Source organism: Rhinolophus sinicus, chromosome 2, assembly GCF_057876585.1.
Source record: "Rhinolophus sinicus isolate RSI-liver-muscle chromosome 2, RSI-T2T, whole genome shotgun sequence".
In the NCBI taxonomy this organism is placed as follows: Eukaryota; Metazoa; Chordata; class Mammalia; order Chiroptera; family Rhinolophidae; genus Rhinolophus; species Rhinolophus sinicus.
Window position 1 is genome coordinate 71,734,194 of NC_142502.1, and position 22,095 is coordinate 71,756,288.

General features: G+C 34.7%; 1 protein-coding gene and 1 long non-coding RNA gene across 4 annotated transcripts in view; one reads left to right on the plus strand and one right to left on the minus strand.

Moving 5' to 3' along the window:
• Positions 1-450: 450 nt before the first annotated feature.
• Positions 451-22,095, minus strand: part of LOC141571674 (uncharacterized) — a 41,390-nt gene continuing 19,745 nt past the window's right edge. Inside the window, exons 2-3 of the long non-coding RNA XR_012496647.2 lie at positions 3,646-3,730; positions 451-2,526 (exon numbers count right to left, since the gene is read on the minus strand). This is a non-coding gene — a long non-coding RNA (uncharacterized LOC141571674). The remainder of the gene's footprint in view (positions 2,527-3,645; positions 3,731-22,095) is intronic.
• Positions 8,611-22,095, plus strand: part of FILIP1 (filamin A interacting protein 1) — a 228,872-nt gene continuing 215,387 nt past the window's right edge. For 2 of the 3 annotated variants that reach the window (XM_074333213.2, XM_074333211.2), the window contains exons 1-2: positions 8,611-8,679; positions 16,726-16,773. In XM_074333213.2, coding sequence (XP_074189314.2) covers positions 16,735-16,773 — 39 coding nt within the window. In that variant the 5' untranslated portion in view covers positions 8,611-8,679; positions 16,726-16,734. The remainder of the gene's footprint in view (positions 8,680-16,725; positions 16,774-22,095) is intronic. The other variant, XM_074333214.2, reaches the window with a different exon arrangement.

The window sequence follows — 22,095 nt, forward strand, 5'->3', positions numbered from 1 at the left end:
TTAAGAGCTCGTGCTCTAACCAACTGAGCCATCCAGCTGCCCCTCTAGCAGCTCAGTGGCAGCTCGTTGTGTTCAATCTAGTTGTGGAAGGTGCAGCTCACTGGCCCATGTGGGAATTGAACTGGCAAACTTGTGGTTCAGAGCTCGCACTCTAACCAACTGAGCCATCCAGCCACCCCCTAGATTTTTATTTATTTCAGTTGTCAGTCTGTAGTAATGTTTGTAATAATTTGTGTACATTACCTTTTTTTCTTGTAGCTAACACCAAGCAAAACCATCATGAATTCTCAGATTCAAAATTACGTTTGTGCCTCTATTTTAAAAAAACTCTTATGTGCAATCCTACCAATGTTTAGAGTAAACTCTCCAAGAATGCTTATCTTTAACATTTTTTTAATGTCACCATCTCAACTATTGACTAAAAACACAGTTGATACTAAAATGATGAGATTGATTTTACTTTAATTTTTTATTAAATTTATTGGAGTGACAATGGTTAGTAAAATTATATAGGTTTCAAGTGTACATTTCTAGAATACACCATCTACATATCACATTGTGTGCTCACCACCCAGAATCAGTTCTTCTATCACCATATATTTGACCCTATTTACCCTCTTCTACCACCCCCCTCACTTCTAACCCTCTGGTAAACACTAAACAGTTGTCTGTGTCTGTGAGTTTTTGTTTGTTTGTTTGTCTTGTTCCTTTGTTGCTTCCATTACATTTTATTTGAAAAATCCAGCTTTTATTCTAAAAGGAGAGCAAAAACAATGGACACATGACTGACTGACATCAAATAGCTACAATTTGGAATTAACTAAATTGTAAGTTCCGTAACAGAAAATATTTTTAAAGATTTCTTTATGTTTTCCACAGTACAGTATCCTGAACATAGAAGATATTTAATAGATGTTCATCTGACTTAATGAACCAAAAATTCTAGCATTGAAACACCAGAAAAATCTAAATACACACTTTATTTTTAGGTGATCATGCTGTTAATAAAGATGGCATTGTAATGCTTGATACGCAGCTACTGAGATCAAGTTTCCTCTATCATTCAGCATGACCGAAACTCAATAAGTACTCTTATATTTTTCATATATTTCTAACATTTTTGTTGTTATTTTAACCTTTAGTTACCCAAATTAAATTCTATCCAAAAAATTATTTTAAGTGCTGTGGGGTATGTCCATGAAACAAACGCAGAAGAATTCTAAATCATGATGCATGCCATACTGACTTCAAGTACTAACCAGGTTTCTTGCCTACCTTCTTGTATGTACATTTGTATTTATATGTTATATTGCTATCTATTGTAATTCAATCTTCACCTTAAAAAAAATTCAGCCATACTTCTTATTCAGTGTGTGTTACCCAAGTGTTTTAAATACTCAAAAATGTTGGAATCCCTTGTGAAACTTTCTTGTATCCATACCAGAGTATTAGTATTTGGTATTTTGAAAAACAATTCCATTTAGATGGTTTGAAGTTAGAGTCTTTAATGGGTGAGTCCATGCACTAATGTGTCTTGTGATAGGATGGTTCAGAATACACATGTACATTATAAAACAACACCATGTACTCTTCAGACTCATGGCTGTTGGGATTATTATTACTAATTCTGATGTGATTTTTTCATTACTAATGTGATTAACGTGATCAAACAAAGTCAGAAGAATTAATGTGATTATTCTCCCAAGTATTCATGGCTGATTAAATGAATAGATGATCAGCCTTCAGTGTACGAAGAATGTGATTTGGTTGGCAGACACCAGCATTACTGCACCCCACATGAAATTTTTTCAAAGAAATAATCTTGCTGTTTGCTAACATGTTAATGGGATTTTTAATTTATTAGTATTGACTAATATTCCACAGCAGTACTGTGAATTTAAATTGATATTCAGTAGTTTCTTAATGATCATAAAAATCATCAGAGGTTCTTTTCCTTTTGTTATACTTTGTTTTAATATATCTGTAGCAATGTTTCGCCCACAGGGACCAGCTCTAAATTCTGGTAAATTACCACAGGCCAGGATGTGGTCTCTCTCCTCCAAAGTTCTGGAACTTTAATAATCACAGCTCTCAAAATAACTGGTTTACTTTAGCCAAGCATGTAATAGGCGTGTGTGTGTGTGTGTGTGTGTGTGTGTGTGTATGTGCGTGTGTATGTGTGTGTGTTTTCTGGAAGGTCAATTTATTAATTTTTAAAAATCAATATTTCCATCAGTTACATTACTTGTGTCTGTCATCTAGCACCCATTTGCTGGTACTGAAGTAACCCAGAAACCAAATAATATTGTTAGGTAAACAAGCAGAGTAAAGGGAGTTTGTTGGTTTGGTGGTTGAAGAGATTTTTCATCCATGCTGTGGTAGATCCAGGAAAAGCAGACTTTCTTCACTATCAAACACACCTTTCCAGCCACTGTACTCTCCTTATCTTCCATGTATAAAATGTAGAGGTGGAAAAGTTTTCTTTCTTTCCTTCTAAGTTCTTTGACGGGCTTAAAAATTAAATTGCTGTAAGACAGATGAACAAGAGAAAAACAAACAATTTTGTATGTATGGGAGCCCCATAAAGATATTAAGACTCAAAAGGCAGCCAGGTAATTAAGCTTATAAAACATCCTGAGCTAAGGAAAGGGGTAAGGGTCTGGGGATACAAAGGGGAGGAAGGGCATTCACAAGAAAGCAAGAGGAGATGTTTGGAAAACGAAAGTGGCCCTCTTATGCAGATAAATTTCTTAGGTAAAAAGATATCTCTGGTAACAGCTCTGCTCCTGGTATAGGCCCCTTTTCCAATATATATTTAGGCAGTTGAAGAGGAGACAAAGAACTTTTCCTGAAGCTACTCTGTTTTGATTGCCTTTAGCTCAAAAACATTCCCCATGCCAGAGACATATTCTGGGGTGGCAAAATCTCCTTTTCAAGTGTTTTTCTTTCTTTTGTATAAATTCTAAATAAAAATCCAATCTTGCTTTATAAAGTCCATTTTTTATTTTCAATGTGCATACTTAAAAAACACTCCTTTACTAATTCATTTTAACGTATGTTTGCAATAATGAAGCAAAAGGAGGCCTACGTGGTTCAACAAGGGAGTGGTGTTACATTTAAAGCACACTTGCAAAAGAAATTCCAATCTTTATTTATGTTTCTCTCAGACATTTAAGGGGGGCAATTATTTAGCTCATGGAGACTCTTTATTAAAATCCCCTGTCCACTCCTATCTCCAGTACTCCGAAATTCCCAGGAACTTCTCACTCCCTACCCTAAAAGAATATTCTCAGTCTCTTGATTGCCACCCTCCTTCCAGCTTCTAGAGCCAAACCATGTGTTCCCAGAACCATGTAGTCCTCTGAGTTCTTTTGAGTCCTTTTTATTCTACGGGAAGAAAGAAGAAAAGTGGGCATTACCTGAAAGCTTTGTGGAAGCCATTGAAGGGAAGGAAAAGCAATAAGCTGTTTATCCCCTATGTCAATAATTTTAATCTTGTCACAAATACAAGAGAATAAGAAAGCCACCATTATTTATGGGGATTATGGAAACCACCTTGATCTTAGAATATGTAATGTCATGATTATTTGTGTTCAAAGAAGTGTACCTGCCTGACCTGAGTAGTTGGTCATTTTCCTCACTTACCAGTTAGGGGTCTCTCCTCACCAGTAGTCCTCTGACCACTATCTCTTAATTTTGATTGTTGAGGGTCTTTGAGTGCTTCAGTAGCCTGAGGAGAGAACATTGCATGAATTATTTCACCACCATTCACATACCATCATAGTCATTGTATCCTTTGCACACAAAGCTGTGAATGATCATTACACCCTATTTATATTTTTAGTTAATATTGTTTAAACATTATTTTCTAATTTTTCAAAATCCTTATTATTATTATTTTTTCATTAATAAAAACTTGAAAATAGGAAAGCAGAAAAAAAACACATTTATATTTCAACACTCAAAGGCAGACAGTGAGCTGCCCTCTTGCTCTCTCTCTTTTTCCTTCCTCATTTTCTCTCAGCCTTCCTTCCTTCCTTCCTTTCTTTCTTTCTTTTTTGTTTTTTAAGGAGGGCGCAGCTCGCAGTGGCCCATACAGGGATCGAACTGGCAGCCTTGGTGTTATCAGCACCATGCTCTAACCAACTGAGCTAACTGCCCCTCCCCCTTCCTTAACATGACCTTATAGAACCCATAGTTGGAATCATTTTATAAATACAATTCTGTTATATTTAACTGAACTTATAACCTAAGCATTTTCTACTTCATATTTCTCTATTTCTTTTAAATTATATACTACATTTTATTTAGTACCTTTCCTTCAATTAGACATTTAGTATGAATATTATTTCCAGGCTTTTGCTTTCATACCATCAAATGCCAGTTCCCCCAAAACATCATCAACATAACCTGGTGACAAGGCAAAGCTGAATTTACTGCTTGCCTCAGTAAAGGAGACCACTGTCTTGAAAGAATCTTAGTAGCATCTCAGAAGGATGAAGGCTAAGGTGGGATATTTATTAAAGCTTTGGGGTTGGGGGAGTCTGATTTAAGGTGGGTCTTACAATAAGAGAGCTTGACTAATACAAGATAAGATATCATAATTGTTTAGGATTGGTTGGAGAACAGGCAGGGTAAAGGTTTTGAAGCTAAGGTTTTGGAGACTGGAAGAGAAAACTGTTGTTTGGTGTTATCTATGGAAAAGTTAACAAATACATGGTGATGGAAGGAGAACTGACTCTGGGTGGTGAACACACAATGGGATTTATAGATGATGTAATATAGAATTGTACACCTGAAATCTATGTAACTTTACTAACAATTGTCACCCCAATAAACTTTAATTTAAAAAGAAAAGAAAGAAGAAAAAAAGTTGAGCAGTCTGATGTTTCTTTAAATGTACTTGTAGTATGTGTCCAAAATGAATTTTTGGGGAGGAAAATTTTCCTCTACCCTGCAAAGGTTCTTTGCTGGTCTAATATTAAAATTGACAAGAGAAAATCAAATTTGATTTTATATGCATGGGAATCCCACATACATGAGAGGTTTGAAGACAGAAAGGTAAAATGAGGTATATGGTCGTATGACATCTTGAACCAAGCAATGGGATGGGGGTCTGGACTTCACAGGAGGGAGGGTAATTCATAGGACAATATGAAGAGATGTTCAGTAGTTAGATGTTTGCCCTGCCGTACAGTTAAGTCATAAAAATTTACTTCTGTGATAACCTTTATTATGGGCAAGGCCTACAATTTAAGTGTTTTCAGGGAGAGGCAAAAGTTTCTCTTGAGCCTGTGGGGTCTTGATTATCTTTAGCTTAAAATAATCTTCATGCCATCTTGGGGAGGCTTGTTCTGGAACCCTTCAGAGCAATAATGACATTTCCAATTTTATCTTCCCAGAATTTCTAGAATAGTAAAGTCATGTTAAGGAAGACAGTGATAATAAAGTCATGTTAGTGAAGATAGCTGCATAGTAAAATGATGTGGGTGTAGATATTTTTGTTTCTCAATACATAATAAGGCAATGAATGTCTTTATAAATATATCTTCTTTGCATTTGAGTGTTTCCCCCCCTCTGAATAGATTCCCAGAAAGGAATTTACTAAGTTATGTGGGTTCAATAAATATTTTTACAGTTATTGAAACTTATTGCCAAATTATTTCTTAACAGGATTATACTGTGCCATTGTATTCTCCCACCAGAATTTGGTATCTTTAAAAGAAAAAATACATTTAGGCTACTAATTATACATACTGACATCTTTTATACTACTATGCTTACATTGTTTTAAGAATCGGACTCAAAATAGGTAATCATAGTCAAGCAAATTCTATTGGAAAAAGGTACATTATCATTATATTATTATCATTTAGGGTACTATCAATAGGGTACTTGGGGAAGCTGAACAGGGCTCAGATTATATGGGCAACTTGTCTCTTTTTTCTACCACCCGTCATCTTTCAATCATCAAAAGTGATATTTTTTGGAGATTGCTTAATAATGAGGAAAATTCACAAATTATTACCAAAAAAAGCAGGACAAAAAATTGTGTTTATTATGATCTGTGTAAGAATTTTGTTTGAGCAAAAAAATAGTCAAAGGAAATATTTTTTGGTGGTGATGTTTTAGATGATTTCTTTCTTAAACTTTATGTTTATTCTAAATTTAAAGATTACTTACAAAATTTGATTTTTTTTTTTTAACATATAATGACTATAGTACACATGTATTACCTGTGGGGATCTGGTTGCCAGGAATTTAACACTCTTTCTTACTTGATCTCCACACCAGATGAGTTTTTTCCTTTTTCTTTCCTGTCAATTTCACCTTAATATATTTGTGCTTGTGAGACATACTTGCATACGTTGCCCATTTGTTAATCAACTAAGAAACATACCCAATTTAAATAGTTGTAAAATTTTATTTATTTACATTTAGTTATTTTTTTACTTTTTTATCATGAAGTTTTTTCCAGCTTTATTAAGATAAAATTGACATAAGGTGGGTATTAGACTTGTCAGGGGTATCACCTCGTAAGTTATATAAATGTCTAACCACTTTGCTAAATACCCGAAACTAATATAATATTGAACATCAAGTGTAATTGAAAAAGTTTTTAAATACATTTTTTAAAAGAAAAAAGGTAAAATTGACATACTGCATTGTGTAAATTTAAGGCATACTTATTAGTGATGAGTTGGTACACGTATACAATGTTACAAAATGATTATACAATAGTTTTAGAATTGTAAATGCAAATGAGCTTTTTTCTTGTAGATTTAAATAGATCTATTTTCCTCTCAGTCAAGGAATAAAGACTGATAACCTTTTACATCCTACAAAAATGCAGTCACTTCATTTCAAAGCTGACCCATAGTATAAAATTATATTGTGTGACAGTGGTAGTGAAATATTTAAAAGAACAAAATTTGAATTATTCAGGAACATATTCGATGGGAAGTTAATATTTCAGCTTCTCTAGTGTCTAAGATAAGATTATTTTAGCAGAAAACAACAAACTCCCTAAGGCAAGATTTAGTAAGAAAGGCAAATTGATTATAAAGATATAGGGGTACCTCTAAAAACTCAAGGGCAGGGTGCAGTTTAGGCCATTGTTTGATCTTGAACCAAGTGTTGGAAAACCATTAGGAGTCCAGGCAGCTTGTTCCTCAAAAGATGTTTCAGTTTCTTTAGAGACACCTTTTTCATCTCTTCCACTCTCTGTATTTCTATTTTGTTTTTCTCTGTAGAGAGACTTTTCCTATTTCTCTGTGCACTGACTGCCTTACCACACAACACGTTACATCCTTGGCTCAACTGGCCATCTCAGACTTCTGAATGTATGAAAAATTTCAAATCCAAATTTCTAGAGGAAAAGATTTGATGGGCCCATCCTGAGACAGGTGTCCAACCCCCGTCAATCACGCATGGCCTGTGAGTAGGGTCACAGATTACTAACATAGTTGCTAAAGATCTCTATCTGAGGAAGGAGCAGTTTTTAGAGAAGGAATTGATCTCTTTGTTTTGTGTGCCTTCCCTAAATATGTCTGTCATAGCACCTGTTAACACTGTTTCATTTGTTTTTTTTTCTTTTGTTTCCTGTCTTCACTCCTACTTCGTTAGGATAAGGACAGCTTGCTTAATGTCCCTATCACCTAGCAGACATGACATTGGGTAATAACAAGAGTAAACAATTATGCGGCACTTATTGTATGCCAAGTATTAACATTTTCTCTTTCTTTTATTGACTTACTTAATTCTCACAGCAACCCTACATGGGGAGCAATGCTAACGTTCATTTAAAAAAACTGAGTAGAGGGAAGATGGTATTGGCAGTGAGTCAGACAGTGACAACAATGACAACATGAATGTTTTAGTCTATCAAATACCCCGTCACGATACAAGCGATAGTATTTTTTAGTCAAGGAACTTATACCTTTTTTTACCACTTGATGTCAGAATTGTACTATTTGAATATATTAGTGCATTTGGAAAATCTTTGGGGGTTTATTTGTGAGTTTTAAGCTTTTCTCTGTTTTAAGCATTTCTTAGAACATAACTGTTCTTTGTGGAGTCACCGAGGAGAGATTTGTCTTCCTGTGCTATTTTTAGATTAAACTGCATTTGCTGCCAGAGTGTAAGGGAGGGTTACCGCCATGAGAAGTACACAAAGAATTTATGAGAGAATTCCTGGAGGCTCAAACAACATTTTCTAATCTTTGCAGGAGATGGGAGTAAGTCAGTCTCTCAGATTAATCCTCTGTACAGGAACTAGTTGAATACTTTTCCTTCCAAATGGAATCCAAGAAAATTTACCTTTCCAGGCTTATGACAGATTGATCTCTGATTGATGGATCAGAGAAGCAGGATAAATACTGGATGAAAGGATCAAGCGTTTCAAATATGAAAACAGTGCTAAATGATGATCAGAAGTAATTCATTGATTCGTTTACCAAATATTTGTTAATCTGTTATAATGTGCGAGGCCCTGGTTTGGGAAGATTTCCCTGATATCAGCTTATTTCTCTTTCCAGCCCACCCTGGGCTTCTATCAGTGCCAGCATTCCTCACACATCCTGGGTTTGACAAACATATGGAGAAAATATCTCTTGTGGAGAGACTCAATCCGAACATACTGCAGGAGAAAGAATCATCTTGGTTCCCACAAAACTCAAGGTATTCTTTCTTTTCTTTTTAAACTTGCAGTAAAATATGCATAACATAAAATTTGCTATTTTAACCATCAAGGTATTCTTAAGAATTTGCTATTAGGATCAAGGATTTTGCTGTGAAATATTAATGAAAGTGGAGTTATAAGAATATGATTATTTAATCATATTTTGCTTCATGTATCCAAAAACAAATATGAAGAATTAAGAAGTAGATAAAGAAAAGAGATTGTTAAAAGAAAAGGAAGATTTTGATGATTACTTGAAAAGTGGAAGTATTGGCTCTAGGTTATTTTGTCTTTTAACTATTACTTTATTGACTAGGAAATATAATCTCAAGTTTCAAAGTTAAAAAACATAAGGGGTATATTGTATATGTATTGGAAAGCTTTTCATCACTGATCACTAGTCACCCTGCTCCCTTGTCAGAAACAACCAATAATGTTAGTATTTTAAAAATCTTTCCAGAGATATTTTATTCATATATATACACTAAAATCTATATATTTTCTGTCCCCACATACTTTTTACACTTATGGGACATCTGCTCCTTACTTTTTAAAAATCACTTAATGATAGTTGAGATCTATCTATATCCTTAAAAAATAAAGTTTTTCTTTTATTCTTTCTTCTATCTTAATAGTATTTCATGGATTATCAGTTAGAATTGTGAAATATTTTGAAATGAGGGGGAACAAAGAAATAAAAAAATTACTGGCTGTCTTTTCAATGGAATATTAAGCATTCCTTAGTAAACCCTTCCAGGTCATATAATTCTATAGGTGTCTGTACCTTTCATTGTCTTTAGCAAAGATATGTTGAATACTGTAAGTTGGAGAAAACTGAAACTAATAAAAATGAATTTTGTCTGGTGGGGAGGCAGCTGATTTCCCTCTCCTTTCCACCCCCAAAGAGACCCATTTTTATATCTATTAACAAATTTATTTTAGCATTTTTGATTTATATATATATATATATTTTTTTTTTGATATATATAATCAAAGGTCTTTAGAGTCTTCTTTGAACCATTTGTAATTCTTACTGGTTCCCTCATTAATCAATGAGTTAAGTCTTTGGTATATGTTAATTTTATATTTGTGTATAATTTTACCTTTTGAAAAATAATCTTTAACATTTTTGGAAACCATTCACTGAGATGCCCAATTACAGAATTACAGAGCCAGGTAAACTGCATTGCTAAAAAAGTGTACCTCATGGGTTACTTAAACCCAGGTACAGCTTTTCTTGGATCCTAGAATAATCCCAAGTGAGAGTAGGACTTTAATTTCTCTATTTCTCTAGTCTTTTCTTCTCTGCTAATTTTGTGCTTTGTTTTTGTTTGGGGTTCCTTTTTTGGAGTGATGAAAGTGTTCTGGCATTAGTGGTGATGGTCGCACAACTTTGTGAATGACCAAAGCTGCTTAATTGTATACTTTGAAAAGGTGAATTTTATGGTATGTGAATTGTATCTCAAAGAAAGTGTTTAAAATGGAATAAAAACTTCACTGAGTCTCCTAACTTTTCATGGCAAAATAATATTTGCATGTGTTCAATAAAGAATCTGTTCTCTTCTTTACCAGAATATAATTAGACAAATTGATTACACAATTAAGACCCTAGCATCATATTTGAGAATGATGTTTATTTAATCAAGTATGATAAGCCACTTTAAGAAAAAGAAATTGACTTTGCCTATGGAAGAAATACCTACAAAACCTTCCAAGAAAACAAACATGACTGGGTGCCTCGTTTTTAGGATCCTGGCCTCAAGGTGGTAAGGAAGGTTACTTAGGCCAGGAAACTAAGAGAATTTCAGGGACCTCAAGAAAGAAATTTAGGGGGTGGTCGGATGGCTCAGTTGGTTAGAGCGAAGATTCTGAACAGCGGGATTGCCGGTTCAATTCCCACATGGGATGGGGGGCTGCGCCTCCTGCAACTAAAGATTGAAAACGGCAACTGGACTTGGAGCTGAGCTGTGCCCTCCACAACTAGACTGAAGGACAACGACTTGGAGCTGATGGCCCTGGAGAAACATGCTGTTCCTCAATATTCCCCCATCAAAAAAAGAAAAAAGATTAAAAAAAGAAAAGAAAGAAATTGACCCAAATTTGTAGATATTGCTGATACAATATAGTGAAGAGAATTTTCTGGGCGTTGTATCATAACCTCAAAGTTGCATAAGAGAGGCTTTTAGAAATTCAGTTCAAGATTCCTTATGAAAAAAACTTCCAGACAGAGGTTAGTATGGTGGCCTTAGTACTTGTTCAATACCGAATTACTGGCAGCTTTGCAAAGCAATCTGAAGGAGGCTTATGTGGTTAATTAACACTTGCTTCATATATGTAAATAATTAGGCCAAACCTACTGAGACTAGTCCTTTTTAATGTGAGCAGAAATAATTTTTGAGATTATTATGATCACAAGGGGGGACAAGGGAGATGGTTACAGAAAATATTTGAAATGGGCAAAAAAAAGAAAAAAAATTACTAGGTTTATTTCCAGTGAACACTAGGTGTTGTCTAGTGTACTTTTCCAAGTTATCTTTTTCTACAGGGTATTTTTTTACCTATCATTTTCTTTAACTGAGCTATTTTACAACTGTACAGTTGTAGAAACAGTATAGTAATCCCCCCTTATCCACGGGGGATACTTTCAAACACCTCCAGTAGATGCCTGAAACTGCGGACACTACCAAACCCTATACATACTATGTTTTTTCCTATGATAAAGTTTAATTTATAAATTAATCACTATAAGAGATTAACAACAATGACTAATACTGAAATAGAACAATTATAACAATATACTGTAATAAAAGTTATGTGAATGTGGTCTCTCTCTCAAAATATTTTACTGTACTGTATTCACCCTTCTTGAGATGATGTAGGATGACACAGTGCTTATGTGGTGAGATATAGTGAGGTGAGAGACGTGGGTATTTTCAGACTTTAGTTGACATGGGTAACTGAAACTGCAGAAAGCAAAACCACTGATAAAGGGGGACTACTGTAATTCAAATGAGTTTTGTCTGGTGGAGGCCAGTTGTGCATCTATTAATAAATTCATTTCAACATTCCTTTTTTTTTTTTTTAAACTTTTTATTTATTTAAGTGTGTTTTTCCAGGACCCATCATCTCCAGGTCAAGTAGCTGTTTCAATCCAATTTTGGAGGGCGCAGCTCACAGTGGCCCATGTGGGGATCAAACCAGCAACCTTGTTGTTAAGAGCACCGCGCTCTAACCAACTGAGCTAACCAGCTGCCCCTCACTTTAACATTCTTGATTGCTTATATATGTGTCTGCCTTTTGGCTTTTTCGTTGAACTGATTGTAACATCTTAATCATTCTCTCATTAATAATACGTTAAATAAAGTATTTGACACATATTTATTGTGTATTTGTATAAGAGTCATGCTTTTATCTTTGTCACAATATACTGGGACAATTAATCTGAAAACGTTTCTCTTAAGTAATAGCTTCTTTTGGAAAACCTCATTTGGGAATTGTGTGCTCCGTGCTGGTAGAAGTTCACCCCAAGGAATGACTTTAGTGGGAATTATCTGACAATGCTGCCGGACTGAAATGTCATCTGTGCCTGTGACAATACACACCAAGACCTGGGAGCAAGGCAACTTTTGAGACATAAGATATAACAAGGCTGATATTAATTAGGACTGAGGTGCAGTTTGGTACAGTTTGCTGTTAAGGTAGCAGATAGAATATTTTCACTGGGAACTTCTTTGGGACCTTGAATTGACCTGGTAACTGCAAGGACAGACACATCATTCTAGTCAATCTTACGTACATACATTTGATGGATCCAGAAAATGTGTATAAGACGCAAGAAAATGTGTGGCAAGATATTGTTTATATTATTCTGGTTAAAGAGGGAGATTAGCACTTTTCAAGCAGGAATGCTTCCTTACGCTGGGATTTTAACTAAACAAAAGGAGTATGAATTATTTGTTTGGGGGGTTGGGTAGGGAATAGGGGAAATTCTTGAAAGGATTGAAGTTAGCTACCAGTTAAGAAAACATTACAAATTCCTGTACTGGTCATTCTCTGGATCCTATACAACATCAAGTCTAAGGTTCAAAATGGAAGGGAAGAAAATGTTGGACTCTTTTGAGACTTTTGATTGAATATATTAATTAAACAGTAGTAAAATCAAGGTAAACTGAGCAGAGCCTGCCTTCTCAAAGCTGATTCTTTCTACCAGAGAAAAGAGAAGGACAAGAACTTTGGGAACCAGCATGTAGTATACAAGTAGCCGAAGAGAGGTCAAATCTGAAAAGAGATTGATATTATTCGTGGAAATGATCCTCAGAAAAGAGTTGATGGATTTGTATTACTTTTGAAAAAAAATAAATAAAGGAAGAAAAGTAAAGAGGAACTGAATCTCTATCCAAGTTTTGTCACTTTTTAGCACCCTAGCCAGAGAGCGCACAAAACTCTTGGGAATATCTCCAGAGCAGATGGGAAGGCTTGATCTGTCCCCAGATAGGAGAAGGTTGAGGGACTGGAGGTTTGTAATAGACATCTATTGTTTTGTGCTACTCAGACGCATTCACCATCTGGTAACCATGTCCTAGTTTTTCTCAGAGAAACCACTTCTAGTCCATATAGTTTATTAATTTGGATTCCCCTTAAGCAGAGTCTGAGATTAGAAGTGAGGTGTTAGTGGTCTATTTGGGAAGTAATTTTAAGAAGCAGGAGAGGTGATTTTCAAGAAGTACTCCTTGTAGTGCAGTTCTTTTAGTTTTCTATTGCAGAAAATGTCTTTATTTTGCTTTAATACTTGAAACACATTTTCACTGGATATAGAATGCTGAATTTACAGTTTGTTTTTGTTCTTTGAGCACTTTAAGGGTATTGTTTCACTGTCTACTGATCTAGATAGTTTCTAACAAGAAATCAGTTTATAGTCGAATACTTGTCCCCCTAATTGCAATGCATGACTTTTCTGTCTGCTTTCAAGGTCTTCTTTTTATTGTTGCTTTTTAGCAGTTTGACTATGATATGTCCAGGTGTGGTTTTCTTTGTATTTCTCCTTCTGAGCATCTTAAATCTGTACATTTTTGTCTTAAGCCAAATTTGGAAGTTTTTGGTCATTGTATAGTTCAGATATTTTCTTCTCCCCCTTTCTCTATGCTTTCTTTTTGGGACTACGATACAGGTATGTTAGACTTCTCTTATTGTTCCACAGGTTTCTAGTACTCTGAGAAAAAAAATCAGTAATTTGTGTCCTACAGAATAGATAATTTCTTTTGATCTATTTCAAGTTCACTGATTCTTTCCCTATCATATTCAACTTGCTGTTAAACTCATTCAATGATACTTTCATGTTCAAAGTTGCATTTTTATTAGTACAAGAATTTCCTTTTAGTCCTTTTTTAAAAAGTTTGTGTTTTTTTCTCCTGCTGAGATTCCTTATGTTTTCATTAATCTAAGCATATTTTCTTTTATTTCTATAACAGACTTATGAAATCTGCTTTAAAATCTGTCTGCTAATCTTAACATCTAGATCATTTTGGGATTGGTTTTGTCATTTGAAAATGAATCACATTTCCCTGGTTCTTTAAGTTGAACAATTTTGGATTGTATGTTAGACATTATAAAATGTTACGTAGTGAAGACTATATTTTTCCAAAGAGTGTTAATTATTCCTTTTTTTCATTGGGAGGTTAAGTTGGCCAAACTTGAACTGTAAATGTTTTTTCCTAGGCAGCTTCTCAAATCTCTGTTCACTCGTTTTGTCCTTAGCTGAGGTATTGGAGTATGCCCTATTCATGTATGGTTCAGAGACTTGGGCAGAGTTTATACACAGAATTTGGAGCTTTCCCTTTCTGGCTCACTTTTTCCTCAAATTCCACCCTCTGAACTTTCCAGGATCTGTGGTTGTTCTAAATTCCATTCTCTGATTATTCAGGCCAGGAAGGCTGTTTCCTATTAGAGTTTTAGGCATACTGTGGAGGACTAACTTCAGCCTACCCTTAGGGTAAAATCTGTAACGATGGGAAACTCATCCTCTTCTGATCCTTCTTCCAAGTTTGCTTTTCACATTTTTTGTTCACTTTTCAGTTACTTCAATTTCCAGGTTTTTTTGCTTGTTTATTTATTTATTTTCTGTCTGGATTTTGTAGCTGTTATTTGTGATGGTTGGGCCTGACAGTATCTTACCTGACCATCTGAGACATATTTCACATGGTATCTTAGTGGGATTGAGCCTATTTTCCCAAATCATAACCTGACTATTTTATTGACTTTTCTCATTTTTAACCTCATTTTTTCCTACTTCTCACACATGCTTCATAAACTACCCACACCAAATCTTTATTTTAGGGGCTAATTTAGGGGTGACATAAATTAAGAACCAGTCATGTATTTATTCATTTGGTCATTCACACACATTACTTAATTCAATCATCCCAATAGCCCTTAGAAGCACACAGTGAGGAGAACTTAAGTTATTATCTCTATTTTGCATAGTATTGAGTTTTAGTGAGATTGTATCATGCCTATGATACTATATATTTGATAAGTGGCAGAATCTAATTTCAAAACGAGATGAGTCTGATTCTACAGCACTGTGTGTTTTGGATTAGTTGCTTCTCTTATCCTTGTGTTTTGCGTGTAAAATGGGGATAATAATGTATGTTAACACATAGGATTGTTGTGTCAGTTAAATGAGATATTGTGGATACAGAATATAGTGCCTGCAAAATATTAGATATATCAGTCAGCTTTCACTATATGACAATCTCAAATTCTCAGCGATTTACAATGACAAATATTTATTTCTTGATCAAGTTTGTCTTGTCAGCTACTGATTGGATGTTGTAACTCTCCTCCAGACTGTGGGCTGAATCTCCTCCTCTTATCTCCTTATTTTGGAACCTAAATTAAAGGAAAGCCTTATGTATAACATGCTTTTCTGATGGCAGAGGACACAGAGCTAGGAAACATTTGGAATCTTGCAATTCCACGGAAAGCTTCTGTTTGGAAGTGATATATAGCAAATATTCCATTGGCCAAAGTAAGTCAGATGTCAAGCCCAAAGCCAGTGGGCATAGGGAGACATGTTATTCACAAAGAAGAAAGGAGTGAATAATTATAAACAGTAATGCAGTCTACCATAGTATAGTAGTCATTTTTGCTTCCCTTGTATAAAGTTACTATTTTCCAACAACGGGAGTGGAAGGTTGATCATAAAAAAAGGCAAGGGTGAAAGGGAATATTTTACTAAATGCCGAAAGAAAAAAAAGTTCAGACAAGAGCTGGTGTGGACATTCAGAGAGAGAGAGTTAACAATGTGTGAGTCACAAGGATTGGGGAAGATCTTATGAATGAGAAAGGGCTGGGGCTGGGTGTTGAGAGATGATTAAAATTTGGATAAAAGTCATTCTAAGCAGTTATAGCAGGATAAGCAAATGTACAGAGGTGAACTAGTTTGGCCCTATTATTGGGGTGCTTTTCGAGGGGTATCATGGAGCACAGGCTGGAGAGCCTGGATTTCAGGCAAGAGGAAAAAGGGAGATCTTAGGAAATTTTGAGCAAGATTCAGAATTGAAAAGTTATATTTTAGAAAGATTAGCCTGACTATCCTGTAGGAGGGAAGACGGGTGGCAGAGAGTATTTCTCCAGCATTATACACAGCAGCCATTCTTCTTTCTTCAAAGTTGTACACTGGCTCTGTGACACAAGTATATGACAAAAATGTGGCGAGTATGAAAAGTATTTCTTCAATGCAGACTTGACTCCCACTAGCAAGAAAATGAAAATTATCTTACTTGTTTTTCTCTGAATCTCCTGTCTGACCAAATAAAAACTATGCTTTTGTAGGAGACAATGCTTCCTACACAAAGACATAATTAAAGTAACATATCAGGCTGGATGTACAATGAAACGTGGCAAACTTGATCAAAATATCGGTGCGCTGTCATTTTATTTTGTTTTTGAATTAACCAAGGAAAGACAATTTGAACACAATTTTTTGTTGTGCACTTAAAAATAAAGAAACAATTTCTGAAATTTTCCATCTTTGAATTCCTTAGCAACATAGAATGCCCAGAAGCTTTTGGAAAGCAGTGACCGTGGCTGTGGTAAGAGTTTTCACCTATTATTTTAATCCATTATTTGCCTATTTGTTGTTGTTTTTGGTTCATTAATGACCTATGATAAACATTTGTTATGCTAATGTTGCTGCATGTTGGATTTGAAAATTAGTAACAGAGCTCAGTCATAAAAAAATGAAATCTTTCCATCTACAGCAACATGGATGGACCTAGAGGGTATTGTGCTTAGTGGAATAAGTCAAACAGAGAAAGAGAAATTCCATATGATTTCACTCATATGTAGAATCTAAAGAACAAAGTAAATGAACAAACAAAATAGAAACAAATTCATAGATACAGAGAACATTTTGGTGGTTGCCAGATGGGAGGGGGGTTGGGAGGTTGGGTGTAAAAGAGGAAGGGATTAAGAAGTACTAACTGGTAGTTAGAAAATAGTCATGGGGATATGCAGTGTAGCATAGAGAATACAGTCAATAATATTGTAATAACTGTGTATGGTACCAGATGGGTACTAGATTTATTGGGGTAATCACTTCATAAGTTATATAAATGTCTAATCACTATTTGGTACACCTGAAACTAATATAATATTGTGTATCAACTGCAATTGAAAAATAAAAAAATATTAAAAAAAGAAAATTAGTAACAGAAGTTTGAATGAGATTATTTGATTTTTGAAATTGTAATAGATTTATGACTCAGCTAAGTGAAAAAAATATATAATTATGTATTTATCAACATTTAAACTAATCACCTAAAAATTAAGATTTCTTTTCAGATCCATTAGGCCATCATTATTTATGCCATGAGGCTATATTATTTGATAATTAATATGATGTTGAAATTAGGTATCACAGCACGTTAAATATATATATATATGTATATATATATTAATATCTGTGACCTTTGACCATGGAATTGCGGGAAAGAGAAGAGATTGAACATTTATTTAGCTTATCTTCATGCCAGGCATTGCATTAAGTGCTTTATTCACTTACTGTGGCAGTAACTCTATAAAGCAGTTGTTATAATTATTCCTGTTTCCCAAATGAGGAAACTCAGGCTCTGAAAGATGAAGGAAATTGCTCAAGACCCCACAGCTGGTAGCAAGTAAAGCTGGTGCTCACCTACATGGGTTTGACCCTAAAGTCAAATATTTTATGACATAATGTCTCCACATTGCTCCTTGTAGTATTTCCTAATTTTGTGTGAATGGGACCTAGAGTCCACATAGAACCTAGAACATCTATTTTTAGGTACTAAATGGTCTATACATCAGATTGTGATTTTCAGAAGTTCATATTAAAATTATTGAATTAATACCATGAACCAGGGAATTAAACTTACAGTTTGGCTTTTAAATTTTTTCTTATAGTAAAAACAATTTTATTAAGTATTCCACTAAGTGAACATATTATCATTCATTAAACCATACCTATATTATTTATAATTTAGGCTGCTTTCAATTTTCTATTTCACTGTAATAAGCATTTTAATTCATATAGTACTTTCCTTTTTTATGATTTCTTTAGGATAAATTTCTAATAGATATTGGGTCAAAAGGAAGCAAAAAGAAAAATTAATACAAAATGTCCCATTTAAACAGTCTTTTAAGTTTAATTGAATTGAAAATCACATTGAAAGTATTACAATGTTGAAATGTTGGTTGTGTCAGGGATCCCCAAGACAATCGTCAGGCTTGATGATTTGCTAGGACTCACAGAACTCAAAAAAGCTGTTATACTTATGGTTATGGTTTATTACAGTGAAAGGATGCAGATCAGAATGGAGAAAATGCACATGGTTGAAGTCTAGGAGAAAGCAGGCATAAGCTTCCAGGTGTTGCCTCCCAGTGGAGTTGTATGGGGATGCCCTTAATTCTCCAGCAATGATGTGTGAGGTGTGAAGTACCGAATCAGGGAAGCTCTCTTGAGCATCAGTATCCAGGATATTTATTGGGGATCAATCGCATAGGTATGTGGTGCCCATAGGACAGACCTTAGCTACTCAGTCCTCAGCAACCTAAGGGCCAAACTGATGCAGGATGGCCCAAGGCCATCCAAGGCCAGTCCTTTCTTTGGAATGTGCAGGGTTTGAGCAATCCATGCCTGCCAAATTAACCCTTTACTGCACACTGGTTTAGAAATATTTCAAAAAGCAGGATTTAAAAATCACAATATCATAACGTTTAAAAGGCTTGGGAGATTAACTAGTCCAACTTTTACTTTTTACAACCTGGGTAACTGTGGCTCAGAGCAGCTAAATTATTGCCTAATCACACAGCTAGTTAGTGATGAACAAAATGCGTGAGGATTAAGTGGGAAATTTCCAATTTGCTGGGGAATGAATTCTGTAGTTTTACTGTTAAACAGGTTCTTTTCCTATTAAAATCCTACTATTTGTTCTCAGTTTTTAGAATGTAGAAAATAATACCTGCAGCACTTATTTAAAATGCAGATACCCATGACCCACCTTCAGAAATTCTCATTTGGTAAGTTTGGGTGGGAACTAAGATTTTGTGTTTTTAACAAAGTACCCAGGTGATTTCTGGTGTTGATGAGCCAAGGACTACATTTCAAGAAACATTGTTTATACACACATAAATATTCCCATACCCCAGATTAAATCATGCTGTTGTTTATCTTTTTTTTGCCAGTGGTTCTCCACTTTCTATCTAATTAAGTACCACTTTCTTCAGCCTGTCATTTCATTAATTCACTAACTTTTGCAACATAGCCCCAAGTACCTTTTGTCTCACTGTTTCCTAGAACCCTTCTAGAATTGACCTTTTGCCATTCCCTGATCAATGCAGGTGCACTTTGACCGTTAAAATTTGTTTCTGTTGTTCACTCATTGGAGTGAACACCTATTGTTTTCATTCTCCCAGCATTCCTTTTCCCCCATTGTCTCAGGGAATCTGACCATCTCTCACTCTATGTGGTGGGGAGGAACGGTGGTAGGGCTGTCAGGTATATGTCAGCTTAATAGTGGAGCTACATGTGACTCAGATCTGGCCAAGTACAGTGCTCAATTCCTCAGGTCAGGGATTTTTTTTTTTTTTTTTTAAATGACCCAATCTGGGACAATCAGTAATCTTCCATGAGATGTTATATATGGACTCTGAGAGAGAAGTTCTCTGTTTTTTTTTTTTAGATTGTTGGACTGAAAAGATATAGTTCTGGAGTTTTCTGTGGCTATATCCATCCTTTGTGACATGAAGGAAATCTGTCTCTAAATAAAAACACTGAGGCCCTCATATAAAGAGAGGCAGAGTCAAAATATGAAGAGAAATAGTAAACATAATTGGAGTTTTATTCCAGTGGTGCCTGATACCTGTCTCCTGTCTCCACCCCTGGTCTTCCCAATTATGTGAGCTAACAAATCTCTGGCTCCTGTTTTTGCCCATTTTTTTTTTTTTTTAAAACACAAGTTGTGTCAGTTAGAAAGCCAGTATGGGTCTCAATGGACTAAAATCAAGGTGTCAGCAGGGCTTGCAAAATTTTCTGGAGGCTCTATGGGAGAATGCTTTTCCTTGTTTACTTGTATTTCTGTTTTGTTTGCTTGTTTATTCTGTTCTTTAGATTCCACATATAAGTGAGATCATATAGTATTTGTCTTTCTCAGCCTGACTTATTTCACTTAGCATAATATTCTCTGGGTCCATCTATGTTGTTGTAAATGGTAAGATTTCATTCTTTTTTATGGCAGAGTAATACTCTATTGTATAAATGTACCACAATTTCTTTATCCAGTCGTCTATTGATGGGCATTTCAGTTGTTTCCATATCTTGGCTATTGTGAATAGTGCTGCAATAAACTTAGGGGTGGATATATTTTTTAGAACTAGTGATTTTGGATTTCTTTGGATAAATACCTAGGAGTGGAATTGCTGAGTTATAAGATAGTTTTATTTTTTATTTTTTGAGGAAACTCCATACTGTTTTCTTTAGCAGCTGCACCAATTTGCAATCCCACCAGTAGTGCACAAGGGTTCCCTTTTCTCCACATCTTCACCAACATTCATTTGTTGATTTATTGACAATAGCCATTCTGACACGAGTGGGGTGGTATCTCATTGTGGTTTTTATTTGTATTTCTCTAATGATTAGTAACGTTGAGCATATTTTCGTATGTCTGTTGGCCGTCTGTGTATCCTCTTTAGAGAAATGTTTCTTCATGTCCTCTGCCCATTTTTTAATTTGGTTGTTTGTTTTTTTGGTGTTGAGTTGTATGAGTTTTTTATAAATGTTGGATATTAACCCCTTATTAGGTGTATCATTGACAAATATCTTCTCCCATTCAGTAGGATGCCTTTTTGTTTTATTGATGGCTTCCTTTACTGTGAAAAAACTTTTTAGTTTGATGTAGTCCCATTTGTTTATTTTTTTCTTTTGCTTCCCTTGCTCGAGGGGATATATCAGTAAAAATATTATTAAGTGAACTCTGTGAGTTTACTTCTTATATTTTCTTCTAAGTGTTTTATGATTTCGGGTCTTACATCTAAATCTTTAATCCATTTTGAGTTTATTACTGTATATGATATAAGAAGGTGGTCTAGTTTCATTTTTTTGCATGTAGCTGTCCAATTTTCCCACCACCATTTATTAAATAGACTGTCTTTACCCCAATGTAAATTCTTGCTTTCTTTGTCATAGATTAAATGACCATATAGTCATGGATTTATTTCTGGGCTCTCTAGTCTGTTTTATTGATCTATGTGTCTATTTTTATGCCAATACCGTGCTGTCTTGATTGCTATAGGCTTATAGTGTTATTTGGTATCAGCTAGCATGATACCTCCCACTTTGTTCTGCTTTCTCAGGATTGCGGTGGCTATTTAGGCTCTTTTATGGTTCCATATGTTTGTGCTCAATTTAATGATTTGTTTTCACCATATTATTTAATTTAATTTTTGATTATGTAAGAACATTTACATGATTCAAAGGTTGAAACTATGTAAGACAGAAGTGTCACACCATCCTTATTTTTTCCATTCCATTTCCACCCATCTTCATAGATAAATATTTTCATTTTTTTGTTGTTACACTTCTTTCCTCTTTTTGTCAAAACAAACAAACATATATTTTCCTTTGTTTTTTACACAACAATAGCATATCCTGGAAATCATATCAGTTCATAGAGATTTCTTGTGTTTCTTATTTTTTTATTTTTTATGTTTGCATAGTAGATAAGTAAGCATTGGCTTATTTCCAATATTTTCCTATTATAAATAATCCTGTAATTCATGACTTTACATATGTCGATATATATATATATATATATATATATATATATATATATATATATATATATATATCAATATGTAGTTCTTTATTTAAAAAATACCTG